This window comes from Brachyhypopomus gauderio, chromosome 15 (assembly GCF_052324685.1).
Source record: "Brachyhypopomus gauderio isolate BG-103 chromosome 15, BGAUD_0.2, whole genome shotgun sequence".
NCBI classification, from domain to species: Eukaryota; Metazoa; Chordata; class Actinopteri; order Gymnotiformes; family Hypopomidae; genus Brachyhypopomus; species Brachyhypopomus gauderio.
This window is the reverse complement of record NC_135225.1, coordinates 16629131-16646076: the sequence shown is the minus strand read 5'-3', so window position 1 is coordinate 16646076 and position 16946 is coordinate 16629131. Positions and strand designations below refer to the sequence as shown.

Genomic DNA, 16946 nt, shown 5'->3' with positions numbered 1-16946 from the left:
TATCCTAAAAGGAAAAGGAAAGAAAGAGTACACAATCAAGGTACCCGCGGGTCCTTAAAAAGTCTTAAAATGTCTTAAATTTAGTTTTACATATTCAAGGTCTTAAAATATCTGGAATTTTAGGAGGGGAGGCATTAAATAAGTGTGTTGCTCAGTTTTTCTGTTTTATTTTACCGATGTATATCCCACAATAATTATCATTTCCGCAACGGCTGTATACTCCGCCTGCTAAATGGCAGTAGTACGTCACCTAACAGGTGTAAACATTAGACGATGCTTTAGCTGCCTAACAAGCTGCTTTTCTTATTTGAGGGCTGCGGCGGGAACAACAATACAAGGCTCAGATACAGACATGGGTAAATGTCGATTCAGTGAAGTGGCTGGAGGATGAAAAATATTGTGGCTGGCTGAAACCTTCCAGTGATTCGTATGAGGCGCGTTGTGAACATTCAAACATTCAAACTTGGTACAATGGGCTGTAAAGCGCTAGATTCTCATATGAAATCTGAAAAACACAAGCGATATGATAGCACTCGTAATAGTAATAGCCTATGCATATTGAGTCATTCGCTGCTAACTGCAGTTTAGCTGTAAGTGCTACTGTGTAGGGCGACCAAACGTCCGTATTTCACGTCCTGTCCCGGGTTTTTTTTTTTAAGTGAGGAAATGTCCTGGTTTTTAAATTACCTTAATAGGACCATTACAATTTAAATGTACAGGCACTAGGGCACTGCGCACGGCGCTGCATGTGCCGTAATCCCTCAGCTGCATCAACCTTGGTTTATACTTGACGCGTCGGGACCGGCGCGAGGTTCCGCATGCCGACAATGACGTAATTGCGGTGGCTCTGCCCCAGCGTGAGGTCCCCGCGTGCTGTTGTTTTGCCCCCCCCCCCCCCCCCCAACAATTTACACTTGCCACCCCCTCCAGGTTCAAATCTCACTCTAAGCAATCGTGAAATGTTGGCAACCCTGGTATTTTTTTTCTTGTGAGAGGTATTAAAAAGGTCTTAAAAGTCAATTAATTTGAGATTTTAAAATGTGCAGATACCCTGACAATATTAAATAGTAATAATAATAATAACTTAATGATAATATAGAAGAAATACATTTGTTTTGCATTTTTATTGTAGGTAGATAATTTTGACTTGGTCATCTTATAAGTAGCTCGCAAGCTGAAAAGGTTTGGGCACCCCTGGTCTAAATGTAGCTAGCTATTTGAACAAAAAACTAAGAAAACTTTCTTCAGGCTTAATTACCTAGCTAGCTACGTTTTAAAGAGCTTTTAAAATTCAATCCTGTTCGACATAGCGATACTGTCTAGCACAACTCTTGTTTCTAGTTTAAAAACTAGTGTTATTCCCTTCGTTTCTTACCAGGTTTGTCTATTTTGGTTAATTGTTTTGAGACATACTGCATCATTTAGCTCACCCGTGATAAAATCGCTTACTTATCACTAGGTAGTCGTGATAAAGATAAAGGCTTTTTAAGCCTTAGTTTCAGTCTAAATACCTAACTAGCTAGCTGAAGAGCTTTACTACTTAAATCTCCTGTATAACAACTGTTTATGGCTAAAAACCTAGAGTCCCTGCGTAAAATAATTTGTCCAGAAACACTTCCGTTGTGTTGTGGCTGGATTTGCAGCGTTTCTGAATTTGCAGTGCGTTTATGAAATGTAGCGCATGCATTGTCATTTTGATGCATTTGCTTTGTGTATTTGCAGTGCATTTTTTCCTTTGCAGCACGATGAGCTTTTAGGGCCACCGTAGGCAAGTCATGGAATATGATGGAATTTTGTTTGTACGATCTTAATTTTAGTTGCCATTTATCAAAATGTTAAGCATTCCCACATTTGCCATATTTCAGAGGTGGACATTCCAGGTTCAGAAAGTCCTCACCAATATTTTGCTCAAGCTTCTTGGATTGTGCTGATTCCACAAATTTTACCCGAATTGCACTAATTAGAAAATCCAGCAAGCTTGAGTAAAATCCTGGGAAGGAGTTTTATTTTCTGAACCTATAATGTCCACCTCTGCCATATTGTGAGTGGTTATGGTTACCTAATTTTTCCACATAACCATAACAAATATGCCTTGTTTTTTCGCTCATTAAAAGGCCATAATAATTCAAAGAGTTGTAGAAAGAGAAGTCAGTGGGAACCCCCGATGTGGGTATACGTAGTACGAGTTTGTGAGTGTAGAGTTGCTGGGCTGGGTGACAATCACCACAGTATTCCCACAACATGTCTATAACTCTGGCAGTGCTTGGGCAGGGTGCTAAAAGCTAGGCTCTGGTATTCAAAGACGATAAATGTAGAAAATAGTAAAAACAAAGCGTGGGTGTTCAAAACCGTTGACTGGTACAAGACTAAACCAGAGCAGTGTGAGAAACCAATGATATGTTTTGGTCATTCAGCGTAAGGGTCATCTCTGCCAACTTCTGAAAGCTGCAAAAAAAAGTTTGTTTTAAGCTTTTCTGCTAGTGGTCACTTATATAATTTTTTGTTGAATTGCCTTGGTGATTTAGAGAATACTTAAATCAAGTTTTTATCTGTGCTCCAAATATAAGCAGTGTATGTATGTAAATCTGCGGCAACTGAATATAAAAATATATACACCAGTAGCAAACCGTGACCATTAAACCTGGGCCCGCTCCCATCACCCCTCCACCCCGAAAAAAATTGTTTTGTCTCCTAATTGCAATAAAAAAAATAAAATTGAGATTACAGTACAGCTTTAGAAACGCAAGAAACAATAACATCTGTACTAGATAACTTCTTAAGCAAAACAAGGTTCCAAACAAAATAAGGTTCACAGCTCTGTGTTCCTCGAAAGCAGAATATGTAAACAACGCACACGAGGGCAAAGGAATTAATTGAAACTAGCTAGCGGTGGTACGCTAACTCCAGCTAGCGTCGACACAGCGGGCGGAAATTATCATACAGTTAAGCCCGCCCACTAAGAGGGAAGATATGATTGGTCAATTCTGCTGTCATTTCAAACTGGTATTGCACTGAATTATATCTGCCAGGCCCTCTGTAAATGAACAGCAGACATCACAGTCCTGATAGGGGGAGAGACAGGCTCGCAGGCTTCCCTTTAACCCCTCACCTTCCTACACAGATTGAATAGACACGGTTGAATAATTTATTTGCTTATATTTTTGTAATTGTTTAGATGTCGATTGTCAAACTAAGTATATAAAATAAAATTGGATAAATTGTATTATATATATTTATGTTTTAAGAATATTTTTAGGCCCTCTGAGAGGGCGTAGAGGGCCCTGACGGTTCCCCACTGTACTACACACACACACACACACACACACAGCACTAGGCCTATATAGTAGCACTGTAATAGAGGTAGTCAAAATTAATATTTTGAAAGAATTTCTGAAAATGAATATTTCAGAATCACTCATCTGATAAGTGAGTTATCCAGCTGATGCATACTTACTACGCTGCCTACTTGTGGCTAGAGCTTTCCAATGCAAAGACAGCAATGACCTAGAACAAGCAACGATTGGATACTAAAATTGTTTCAGAGATGACCATTAGCTACTTTTTGGAAACAGACCATGAAAGTGCTATTCCTGTACTGTACCCTATGACGCAATGTGCTATGCCTTTTGTAAGTACATAATAAAAAAATGATACTGACACAATGAAATACAAAAAAATTAAGCTTTTATAATGAATTACAAACATAATCTGTAATCTAAAGTTAGACTATCAATTCACTATCCAACGGAAATTCACAACATTTCACAATCAATAAACCAACACATTTAAAACAATAAAAAAATAAAAACTAACCATATGCTGTTACAAAATAAAAATTGAAAACAGTTCTGTAATAACACCTCAATCATAAGGTCAAATTATGGAACTTTTATAGAAACACTACTGTGCAGTTTGACTACTGTGTAGTCTGATGAGACGTATATATATTTTTAGAGTACTACTTAGTAATACTACTTTTTAAAAAAGAAAATGTAGACAAAAAATGTAGTCAATGTAGAAGATAGGTGTTCGTAAGCTAAAATGATAAGTATTCTGTGCACACTTAAGAGTGTGAAAATATATATTTTTTAAAAGGTTGAGACTGCTTTTGGCTTGCACAATGGTTCCTGAATGGAGAGCTTTGCTTAGAAAGGGTGTTCTTTTTCATTACCAGCCCCCAAATGTTTGTTTCATAAGGAGCTGGTTTCCATAAACAATGGTGTGGACGACCTTCAGCAGCCCTTCCAAATAAGCAATGTTCTCTGTTTAGACATAACGGATGTTCTCAGATTTGGAAACCATGTCCATTTATGAATACATTTCTGGTTCCAAATGGCTGAGTTCAGAGGTTTGATCATGTTTTCCTCTGTTCCCCCAGTGGGCACTATGCGGAGTAGCTCCACATCAAAGATTCTAGATCATGGCCCGGAAACCAAATGACAGTGCAGATCCAAACGCAAGGCCCAGGGAAAGGAAGAAGGCCATGATAGCCCCAGCAGTCTCTGCTTCATGCTGGGCCACTTTCCTGTGGGACACAGACAAAACACCACAATATTACCAAGCAGGAAGTTATAGCAGAAATGACCAGGAAAATAGTACTCTGCAAACACACACACACAAACACACACACACACACACACACATTTAAGAATACAGAAAGCACATTCATTACACAATCACACAAAATTATGCATATCAAAGATTATAAAGTCAAGTTACCACAGGCATATTTTATGGTGTGGACATGTCTAAAGATCAGCTCCTGTACTTTCTGAAATGGTTCTTTGTCCCTTCTACTTTATGAAAGCTGCACAAACCTGGCCTAAGGTTTGTATAAAGGGCACCAAGATGAAGCAGAAATGTGTAATTTGTCAGTCCATACCTAATGAGACATATGTGAGTAATGGCCATCATTGCACAATGAATGGGCCCTGAACAGCTGCTGGAAAGTCTGAATCACAAACTTTCCAAGAATTTTTAAAATAAAAAATAATAATCTAAAAAATATTTTAGACCAGTCCCAGTACTTTAACTGTTCAACACACAGAGGTCTGACATGTATGGCCTTGAATCTTAGCAGTCGAGTACTTCAGCGGACGTGTATGCCTGAAGATCTGAGGGAATATGGCTTTTTCAGGGTCAGCTAAATCGAATGCAGCACCCAGTCTGCATTCTTGTCCCCAGAACTTTTCAAAGCAAAGTTACTCCCATGCAAGAAACATTAAATATGTCCACACATACCTGTGCACATTCAATGTGCCAATGAAAAGAGATACAATGTTCCCAATAGTGGCTATTTAAGGAAATAAAAGACTTACTGCTAGGGCTGGGTATCGATTCAAATTCCAAGAATCGATCAGATTCCGATTCTGAATATTAAGAATCGATTTAATCCGATTTAATCCGATTCGATCCAATTCGGGGTTTAGTGTTATTAAAAATTTATTTATTTGAGCTGTTTGCTGACTATGTACAGAAGCAACATGTTAAAACTAGTATTATATCAATATTAATCAGCAAATAGTTACTGGTATTTGGTAGTTACTGATGGCTGGAAGACTGGTGAAAAGGGTAATCATAAATCTACCTTCAAGAAAGGTAATCCAGGACAATAAACAGAGGACATCTTTGAGGTGTCTATATCTGCAACAGTGGACTCCTACTGGGACACTAACCAGTGCATTATTATTATGATTGAAATAATTAAGAAGTCACCCAAAAGCTGTTGCTACCAAATGTATTTTTATTTTAAAAGTGCTCACACTTAATAAACTGAAAGTATAAAATGTAAACGTGTATTTTTCTTTAAAGTGAGATTATAAGAACAGAACTCTCACGTTACGGTCCCCGTCCCCTCCCTGTTGGGCGTGTTAACGTTGTCTGCGTCTACTCGTCTGCGTCTGTGTATCTCCGTGGATGCAGGTGCGTCTTGTGATAATCCTCACCTGTGGCTCGTCTCGTCATCACGTGGGGTTTGTGTGGTTTGTCTACTTAATGTGCGTTCGCGCAGCGTCCTGTGCTCGTTGTTTGAGTCACACATGTTCTATGTAAACGTGTTTTATGTGCGCTGTCTGCGCTTCGGTAAATGTAATAAACGTAACGATTTGGAAAGTGCAAAGGATTCTGTCTCGTCCATCGCCTTGCGCCCAACGTTACAAGAGCATTTTTAACTTTTTTAAACTGTAAAAACACTGGGTAAACTGTCAGTGACATGGACTAACTGTAAATAGTCACTGACACTGGATAAACTGTCCTTCTGTTTTTAGATTGCCGATTTGACTACCGTCACTGTCCGACGCCATGTTGTTTTACAGTTAGTTAGACCGAGCACGCCAGCGTGAATTCAGAGACGAGGCAGGGGTAAAAGTTCACCAAAAAAAAAAAATCGATCTTTGGACGTACGAATGGATTATCAGATCATCATATGCGAATCGATTCTGAATCGGAAAATCGATTTTTTCAACACAAGCCTACTTACTGCACTACACCAATAAACTACAAAAGGAGAGCATTCTCCACTGGGTACTAGCGTCAGGACTGCTGCTGCCTTGTAATACACACAACAGGTTTGTTCACTGAGGAGATCTTGGACTTATCACAGTTCACAAGGAAACAAACTCTGTTTGGTCTACAAGGCACAGGAACTCCCATGCTTCATTTTTTTTACTTTACTACAGCCTCTCCCATGTTTAGGGCCTCTTAAATCCTCTGCACACTGTACTTTCAATCTTGCCTTTTTTGTGATTCTCTCAACATCATGTTATACATCACGTCATATTTTTTAGCTGAAACATTACAAACCCCAAATTACTTTACAGTTAATTCAGGTAATTATTTCAGGTTACAATATACCTCAGCCCTTTAGAACAGACCATGGTGGAGGATTAACCATTATATACCAATCCATCTTGAAAATTAATTTCTCCTAGGAAACTCAATGCAAAGTCTACTGGCTGGAACCAAGTGGAACATTAAATCACTCACCTGTAGTTATTTTTAGTTCCACTTTCCCCCCAGTTTGCCCTTTGATAAATAAAAAAAAACTAGTTGAGCGTTGGTAACTAGTATTCTGTATGCTGAACTACCTGTAAAATTTGTGAACCAACTATAATATTGTGTATGTTACCCATGGCAACAAGATGAAGGTGAAATAAAAGATAAGTCGGGTATCTACAATTTTATGTAGGGGATGTGTCATGGGATACCAAAGGCTTTAATGGGTATCCTTTATCCCATAAACATGAAAATAAAGTGCGCTCATTAAATTAAGTGAAATATTGACATGCAAGTTACAAATTGTGAATAAACTAAATTTGTGAATAAAAACTGAATGCAATGATGTTGAGGTGCCAACATCTAATATTTTATTCAGAATAGAACAAAAATCACAGATCAAAAGTTTAAACTGAGAAAATGTATAATTTTAAGGGAGAAATATGTTTCAAATTTTCATGGCATGAACAAATCCCAAAAAAGTTGGGACAAGGCCATTTTTACCACTGTGTAGCATCCCCCCTTCTTCTTACAACACTCAACAGACGTCTGGGGACAGAGAAAACCAGTTTATCATGTTTAGAAATAGGAATTCTCTCCCATTCATGTCTAATACAGGCCTCTATCTGTTCAATTGTCTTGTGCCTTCTTTGTCGCACCTTCCTCTTTGTGGTGCTCCAAATGTTCTCTATAGGTGAAAGATCTGGGGCCTCATGTACGAACAGTGCGTACATACAAAAACATTGCGTACACTATGTTTCACGCAAACGGTCAGATGTACTAAATGTGATTTGAACGTGAGAAAGTGCGTAACCCCACAACACTTTCACTTCAGGCGTACACATGTTTCTAATGTATTTTCGTCAAACAACATTTAAAGCTTTACACACGCTGTCGCACTCAGACCTTTTGCGCTTTGCCGTAATGCCACAACGTGCTAAACCAGGGATGCACAACTTGAAGGAGGAGCCGGGCCAAAAATAAATGTAAAGCTGCTTGAAGGGCGCAAGTTTAAATTGTTGGCCGGGGGGGGGGGGGGGGGGGGGGGGGGGGGGGGCGCGAGTTTAAATTGTTGAGCGGAGCAGGGGGGGTAGTGTGTGGCGAGCAGTGATGTCAGTAACGCGTTACTCTAATCTTACCACTTTTTCCGGTAACGAGTAATATAACGCACTACTATTTCCAGTCCAGTAGTCAGATTAAAGTTACTTATCCAAATAACTGTGCGTTACTATTTTTATTTTCCCTAGTAAAAATATATATTTTTGCTTTCTTCTTGGCTCAGTTCTACTTTTGCATCTGACCGTAGCGCTCGACTCCGCACGCTGCGCGCGACCCTGTGAGAGCGCGAGCGCGTTTTCATTCTGTGCAGTGTCCTCCCGTAATGATATGTGGTAGTATAAAGAAACACCCCTCAAAAACAGGGGAAGAAACATTTACCTGACAAATTTTAATGTTGCACTGTGTTCCACGTTTGAAAAGTGCTGGAATTTTGACTAACATCCCCTACTTTAAAATGCTTGAAATTGTAATGGTATTTCGTTTCACAAGCTGTCTGACTGAACAGTTCTCTTGTATTACGTTTACAAATAAATTTACAAATAATACCGCGCAGCTACACAAACGTAATGTCAGGAGATACTGTAGCGACTACTACTCCTCACGGCGAGTCTTGCCCTTTAAGTGACACGGGGGGGGGGGGGGGGGGGGGTGGGGGTGCCTGCGCACGCCAGGGTTGCGTTATCAATAAAGTTTCCCTCCTCTGGATTTTTTGGATTAAGCAGTTTCTGCCTCGGTTAGCGAACCTGCTTCAATACATTTTTAGTGTTAAAAATGCACTTCCAATAAAGTGAGTATTGGAAAAATTAATTTTGCTGCTGAATGTAACTACTAAAGTAACTTGTAATCTAACGTAGTTACTTTTAAAATCAAGTAATCAGTAACGTAACTAAGTTACTTTTAAAAGGAGTAATCAGTAATCGGATTACTTTTTCAAGGTAACTTAGCCATCAACGGTGGCGAGTAGTGTAAAATGGAGACAAATAATGTATTATGTCGCGATCGATTCTTAATGTTTACTTACTCCTGCAGAGTCAAGTAGTAAAGCCCAAAAAACAACACTGTTGGTTCGTCGTTCAAATTCAGGCACGAAGCTAGAAGGCAGGCCAAATTATTTATCAGCTGGCGGGCCGCAACGCATGTTGTGCACCCCTGTGCTAAACAAACATTTTTTCCACGCCTCTACCTCATTCAGGAGCGTCTCCACTTAACATTCAGTGAAGTTCCTCTTCTTTTCCCGTTTAGACATGGTTTGTGATAGATCAGAGAAGAAATTCCTCCAGAGCAAGGCAAATTTAAAAGAATTTGCATATTTATAGGGGGCATGTCACAGGAGGAGTCAGCCACTCTTGTGTGCGCTCAATTCTACGTTGATTGGGATGTACAAAAGAAATGTGCGTGGATTCTGGCGTATGCACGATTTGATGCATCCGGATTTTTTTTGCTTACACCTTTTTCTGGATTTGTCTGTACGTCAATTGTCAGTAAGAAATCCAAAGAAGTCTTTGTACATGAGGCCCCTGGTGAATTAGGATACTACATCCCTCTTCTCTTAAGAGAACACTACTCCAGTGAGCATTAAAGCAAAGTTATCTGAATCACTCAACATTACAACCCCACATTCGGGTCGTTCATTGAACTGGACAAACTAAATACCGTATTTTCCAGACTATAAGCTGCTACTTTTTCCCCCCACACTTTGAACCATGCGACTTATAATGAGGTGTGGCTTTTCTGTAGACCTTTCTTCACCCATCAGGGGGTGGAGCAAAAAGTTAATCAGGTGGTAGGTCAATGTTGTACATCAAAGAAGAAAGTGCTCATTTTCACTTAGCACATGAAAGCAGCAGGCACAACGGAGAATTTTTTTTCAAACCAACATGTGTTGTGCCAAATTCCGACTCCCCTCCTTTGCACATGCATAAAGACGCTACAGATGATATTCGGGTGTTACAGTAATTATAACTCAGGACAAAACTAGAGTGCTCAATGAACTAACTAGGTATTTAGACATAATGCTGCTGTAATACTGCGAAGCCGAACACCGGCTGAAAGCCAAATCTGTTGCACGTGAAATGCTACAGGCACTGTTCGGAAACCGAGCAGTTCAGTTAAATGTATTCAGTTCAGTAGATATATGCAGGTTTTAGCCCGGTGCGGCTTATACAACATTTTGCTTCTTTTTTTTTTTTCTTTTCACTTTGTAGGCAAGGCTCTAGAGTGCGACCAATTTGGTCGCACGCGCAACCTAATTTCTCAATGGTGCGACAAAAAAAAAAAAAATCTGAGGTCGCACTGGTGCAACTAGCTATTCGATGAAAAAAAAGTCTCTGTGGTCCCTGAGGTTCAACAACAGACCAGTGTTAATTTTGTTGACAAATAAATTGTCAGTTTTCGTCAACGAACCTTTTTTTCTATGACAACTTGATCTAGATCCTCCTCCTCTTCAGTTTGCGGTATCGGTAGCCTACTCAATGCATTAGTGTGATCTCTGCCTGGTTTGTACAACAACCTGTGCTCATACGACCTTAGGAGCTTTGCCCACCTTTAAACCCTTGGTGACCCCATCTGTGGTACTGGTTTTGTTTCATGGAAAAGTGGCTTTAATGGCTTGTGATCAGTAGTAATAGTGAAAATTTATCCATAGATGTACTTGTGAAACCACTTGATTCCAAATATGATGGCCAACCCATCCTTGTTCAGCTGTGAGTGCTGCTCCTCAGCTGGTGTCAGTGTTTGTGACATGAAGCCTATGGGCTTTTCACAATCATCCATGACATTTGACAGTACAGCACTGACTCCAAACAGTGAGGCATCGCATGCCAGTACAAGGTCTCGGTCTGTCAAATAGTGACACAGGACATTCACTGATTTCAACAGTTGTTTATAAAAACTAAATTCAGCTTCCTACACTTTTATCCAGGTCCACATGACATCTTTCCTCAGTAATCTGTGTAGTGGTGCCAAGTGTGTGGCGAGATTAGGGAGGAACTTCAAGAGGCCGAGACACGCTTTCAACTCAGTCACTGTGATGGGACGTGGAGCTTCCTCAATGGCTCTTACCTTGGATTGTACTGGGTACAGCCGCTCTGCATGAATCCTGTGACCAAAGTATTCAACCTGGTCCTGTAAGAGTGAACACTTACATCTGTGCAGTCGTAATCCAGCCTCTTAATCTTCCGAGTACCTCATCCAGTGTGCTCAGGTGCTTAGCATGGTCTCTTCCCCACTAACTTAATTTTCTCTCCCGTGTATGATTTCAAAGACACCTGGTTCCTTTCAATTTACACGTGGCTGCACTGTGATGCTTCCCGGTGCAACGGTAACACAATCTTATTTTTTCCATTCACCCTTCTTTGTATTTCTTGCAGATTCTAATTTGTTAAAAGCTATGGTCACCTTTTGTAGATCTTGCGGATTTTTGTTTGCAGCTAGTGCTTATCCCAGTTATCGACTCCGTTTGCTTCGAAAAACTGGATGAAAATCTCGCAGTACTCATCCCAAGTCTGCTCTTTAGCATCAAACCTTAGCCTTTTGTACACAACTTCAGTACCAAAAGCAAGCATACCAATTTATTTATTTATTGTCTGCCACCTGCAGTCTAAGAAACATTTTCCTTCATCCAGTTTTTGGATCTCAGATCAGGTACCAAGATAGATCTGGGTGTCATCTGCAGTCAAACAGTCAAAGTGGTGCAGTAAGAGTATTCTTCCAAGAGGAATGGGCTACAGCAGCAGAAGACCACACCGGGTGCCACTCCTGTCACTTAAGAACAGGAAACTAAGGCTACAATTCGCACAGCCTCACCAACATTGGACAATAGACGATTGGAAAAACATTGCCTAGTCTGATGAGTCTCTATTTCTGCGGAGACATTTGAATGACATTTGAATTTGGTTCAGGCTGGTGGTGGTGGTGGTGGAATGGTGTGGGGGATATTTTCCTGGCACACTTTGGGCCCTTTAGTACCAACTGAGCATCATGTCAATGCCACAGCCTCCCTGAGTATTGTTACTGACCATGTCCATCCCTTTATGACCATAGTGTACCCATTTTCTGATGGCTACTTCCAGCAGGATAACGCCCCATGTCAAAGCGTCAATCTCAAACTGGTTTCTTGAACACGACAATGAGTTCACTGTACTCGAATGGCCTCCACAGTCACCAGATCTCAATCCAATAGAGCACCTTTGGGATTAAGTGGAATGAGAGATTCGCATCATGGATGTGCAGCTGTCAAATCTGCTGTTTTGGTACAGAGGCAAAGAGCATAAGTTACACTGGATATCAGTATGAGAATGTTGTAATGGGCAAGAGGTAGTCCACAATGAGCATGTGTTGGTCCCTGGAGAGTAATGGACAGTTCTATTATGATGCCATCTTGAGCCCCGATGGACATAGGCGGTGAGTATAATATAGTATAGTCACAGGCAGTTTTGAATAAACAGTAGGAATTACTAAAATTACTGAAGAATTTACTGAAAGGCATCTTAAGACATGTGTTGCACAGCTATCACATGTGCTAACCATTACCAAGATGTTTCAGCCCATAGCTATAGAACTTACAAAATGGAAATGAGTTCAACAAAATGGAAATGAGTTCAACAGTACACCAATATATGTTGCCTTGCTGGCATCCAATGGCAGACAGCAATGGGTAAAGCTAGGTACCTGACTAACCCTAGCTATCAAATATTAGCTTTACCTTGTGTTCTGTTAGCTTTAGGTTGTATTATAGCAACCTTCAGCTATCCACACAATTGCATCTAAAAACAACCACATGATTAACTAGCTACATTGCTTACATGTAATTCTAGCCATGTCCATTAGAAGAAACACAAATAGCTAAACACAAATAGCTAAATTGATAGCTGCTATATATTCGTCGGCCCCGCCCTCCCGATTCTTGGTTCCTTGGTTTCCTTGCAACTGTCGCTTGCTCACTAGGAGCTTGGACTCGGACACTGGTAAAGCTGCTTTGTGACAACAACTGTTGTAAAAAGCGCTATATAAATAAGGTAAAGATAAATCATTGCCACTTTTTCAAGAACAACGAAATTGCAGTCTTAAGACAAATTGATTGATATACAAGAATAGGTTATTTAATAAAATGTAACACCAAGTGTAAGCTAAAGTTGTTCTTATTCATAGATATACCAGGAGTTTAATGTTGCGCTAATAACTAACCAATGGACTGTGTCCTTGAGGCTATAATGTGGAGTTCAAGCTGGACCATCTCAGTAGTGGGGACCAGTGCAGTCACAACACAGGTATGTCCAATGTCTGAATGCAAACAAACCCACTTCCAGCCCATTTTCAAACTGGTGCAGGACTGTTAAGAGTTTACATATCTAAATGGCATTTTGAACCTCACTGACCAAGGTGAAGCCTTTTAATTCCAATCTGGTGGAGACTAACAATGAGGACAGCTACAACTACATTTCAATACAGGTCGAGAGATGCTGTGATGGGTTCAAACTCACTTGGGTCCGAAGCACATGCAGAGGCTGGCCAGGTAGCCATTGCTGAACGAGAAGACGATCATGAAGATGATGTACCAGGCGTCATTGGCAAACACCACAGGCAGGGAGTTCCTGGGCTGCACGTTACACAAAATGAAGAGCGGGACGAACACCACACGTGCTATGACCAGGACCGGCAGCCAAATGCTGTCTTTGCCAGGCTGAGGGGGACACCAGAAGACAAGAACAAGAGTTAGACTATGAGCATACTAGTGTGCAGTGCATACATACATACACACAAGTGCAGGTTCTAACAAAAACAAATTTCCCTTTGAATCTGAGAAGAGAAAAGCTTTAACCTGTGTATTTTAGACATTCAGTCATTCAAAACAAAGCTTTTATTATTATAATTATTATTATTATTAATAATAATAATAATAATAATAATATAGTAACAATATATTAATAATTATTATTTTATTATTATTAGGGCTACATGAGTCACCTAAAACACTGCTACATCCCATTTATACAGTGGGGAAAATAAGTATTTAGTCAGTCACCAATTGTGCAAGTTCTCCCACTTAAAAAGATGAGAGAGGCCGGTAATTGACATCATAGGTAGACCTCAACTATGAGAGACAAAATGTGAAAAAAAATTGAGAAAATCATTTTGTCTGACTTTTAAAGAATTGATTTGCAAATGATGGTGGAAAATAAGTATTTGGTCAATAACAAAAGTTCATCTCAATACTTTGTTGTATATCCTCTGTTGGCAATGACAGAGGTCAAACATTTTCTGTAAGTCTTCACAAGGTTGGCACACACTGTGGCTGGTATGTTGGCCTCCATGCAGATCTCCTCTAGAGCAGTGATGTTTTGGGGCTGTCGGCAGGCAACACGGACTTTTAACTCCCTCCAAAGGTTTTCGATGGGGTTGAGATCGGGAGACTGGCTAGGCCACTCCAGGACTTTGAAATGTTTCTTACGAAGCCACTCCTTTGTTGCCCTGGCAGTGTGCTTGGGATCATTGTCATGCTGAAAGACCCAGCCACGTTTCATCTTGATTGACTTGCTGATGGAAGGAGGTTTGCACCCAAAATCTCACAATACATGACCCCATTCATTCTTTCATGTACACGGACCAGTCGTCCTGGACCCTTTGCAGAGAAACAGCCCCAAAGCATGATGTTGCCACCCCCATGCTTCACAGTTGGTATGGTGTTCTTTGGATGCGACTCAGCATTCACTGTCCTCCAAGTTGTGTTTTTACCAAATAGTTCTACTTTGGTTTCATCTGACCATATGACATTCTCCCAATACTCTTTTGGAACATCCAAATGCTCTCTAGCAAACTTGAGACGTGCCTGGATATGGACTGGCTTAAGCAGGGGGACACGTCTGGCACTGCAAGATCTGAGTCCCTGGCGTCGTAGTGTGTTGCTGATGGTAGCCTTTGTAACGTTGGTCCCAGCTTTCTGCAGGTCATTCACTAGATCCCCCCTTGTGGTTCTGGGATTTTTCCTCACCGTTCTTGTGATCATTTTGACCCCACGGGCTGAGATCTTGCGTGGAGCACCAGATTGAGGGAGATTAGTAGTGGTCTTGTAGGTCTTCCATTTTCTGATTATTGCTCCCACAATAGATTTCTTCACACCAAGCTGCTTGCCTATTGCAGATTCAGTCTTCCCAGCCTGGTGCAGGTCTACAATTCGGTTTCTGGTGTCCTCCGAAAGCTCTTTCGTCTTCACCATAGTGGAGTTTGGAGTGTGACTGTTTAAGGTTGTGGGCAGGGGTCTTTTATATTGTTAACGACTTCAAACAGGTGCCATTAATACAGGTAATGAGTGGGGGAAAGAGGAGCCTCTTAAAAAAAGAAGTTACAGGTCTGTGAGAGCCAGAAATCTCGCTTGTTTGTAGGTGACCAAATACTTATTTTCCACCATTATTTGCAAATAAATTCTTTAAAAGTCAGACAAAATGATTTTCTCCATTTTTTTTCACATTTTGTCTCTCATAGTTGAGGTCTACCTATGATGTCAATTACAGGCCTCTCATCTTTTTAAGTGGGAGAAGTTGCACAATTGGTGACTGACTAAATACTTATTTTCCCCACTGTACATCACTGCCTTGCTGCCAAGTCACACACCAGACAGTAACTCCCTGACTGAATTTGAAACATGATCTCGTTCTTATTCTTAATTTCTTCAACTGGATCAAACTCAAAAGTTCAAGCCCATGTGCACAGCTGTGGGGGGACAACCAGACACTGGTCTTCCTCTGAATTCCTGAGGTTAGACCACATTACTCCATGGACCTTAAATTAAAGCACATGAACCTAGAACAGCTGACCATGGGTGCATGCATGTGGAGGGGATTCCTGTAATAACATTTTTATTCCCCTGCCAAAAAAAATCTGTGATTTTCCACCCAAAGACTGATTCATATCAGATGTTGATGAGGACTTCTAGCACAGATGCTTGCTGAAGATAGGAGTTACTTAAACAAGCAATGCATCTCAAATCAGTAATTTCCTGATAGAGTAGTCAATATTAGTGCTCACACTACAAAACACTTACAACAAGACTGACCCTCCTGTTAATACCTTGATTCATTAAATATGACTGAAAAGAATGATGAAACAGTGAATAGGGATGTCCCGATCCAGATTTTTGAACTTCCGATCCAATATTTATTTGCACTTCCGATCCGATACTGATATCGGCAGATACCGATATCAGCCTATCCGAGCATGTATTAAAGTTATTTAGCCAACTTACTTTGTTGTCAAACTCATGTTGAAAAGCGTTTTACTCTTGATAAGTAGCCAGCTGAATTAGGTGTGTTTGAATAATACACAATGGTTGGTAAGGAGAAACTGACCTGTTTACTTAGCAATTAATAAACTCAAAATAGACAAAATAATAAATAAACAGAAATGGCTTCAGTCAACCAGGGCTTAAAATGCCGTAAGTGCAAATAATATTGTAAATTGTATTAAAAACGCAAAACACACAACCTAAGTAGAAAATAGTCAGCATCAGTACTCTTGAGTGCTGTACTCATCAGTGCTCTTGAACAAATGTAAACCAAGGCTTAAAAAAAAAAAATCTGTGCAAATATTGTAAACTATTTAAAAGCAAAATGCCTTCTACTCCCCAATCACCTCCACACTTTGCTGCTCTATCACCACCTACACACTCCCCTCAATTCCAACTGTTTGCCCTGCCTGCAGTCCGAATATGATGGGGAGATTCTTTTTTTACAAAAACGAGCATTTCAATATGGAATTGAAGTCTTTGGTTTTCTTTAGAAACTCCATGTTGTTTATGGTATTTCGCTAAATGCTTGATTAGATTGGTTGCATTAAAGGTTCTTACAGCTTTACCACCACGCTTGACTTTACAGTGGCATATGTTGCACTCTACCTCTTCG

At 40.3% G+C, this 16946-nt stretch overlaps 1 protein-coding gene across 6 annotated transcripts in view; it reads right to left on the bottom strand.

The window, feature by feature from the left end:
* Positions 1 to 3667: 3667 nt before the first annotated feature.
* The window catches only part of slc29a1a (solute carrier family 29 member 1a), a 38582-nt gene continuing 25303 nt past the window's right edge, over positions 3668 to 16946 (bottom strand). For all 6 annotated transcript variants that reach the window (XM_076973772.1, XM_076973769.1, XM_076973770.1 and 3 more), the window contains 2 exons: positions 13533 to 13732; positions 3668 to 4525 (listed from right to left, as the gene is read on the bottom strand). In XM_076973772.1, coding sequence (XP_076829887.1) covers positions 4414 to 4525; positions 13533 to 13732 — 312 coding nt within the window. In that variant the 3' untranslated portion in view covers positions 3668 to 4413. The remainder of the gene's footprint in view (positions 4526 to 13532; positions 13733 to 16946) is intronic.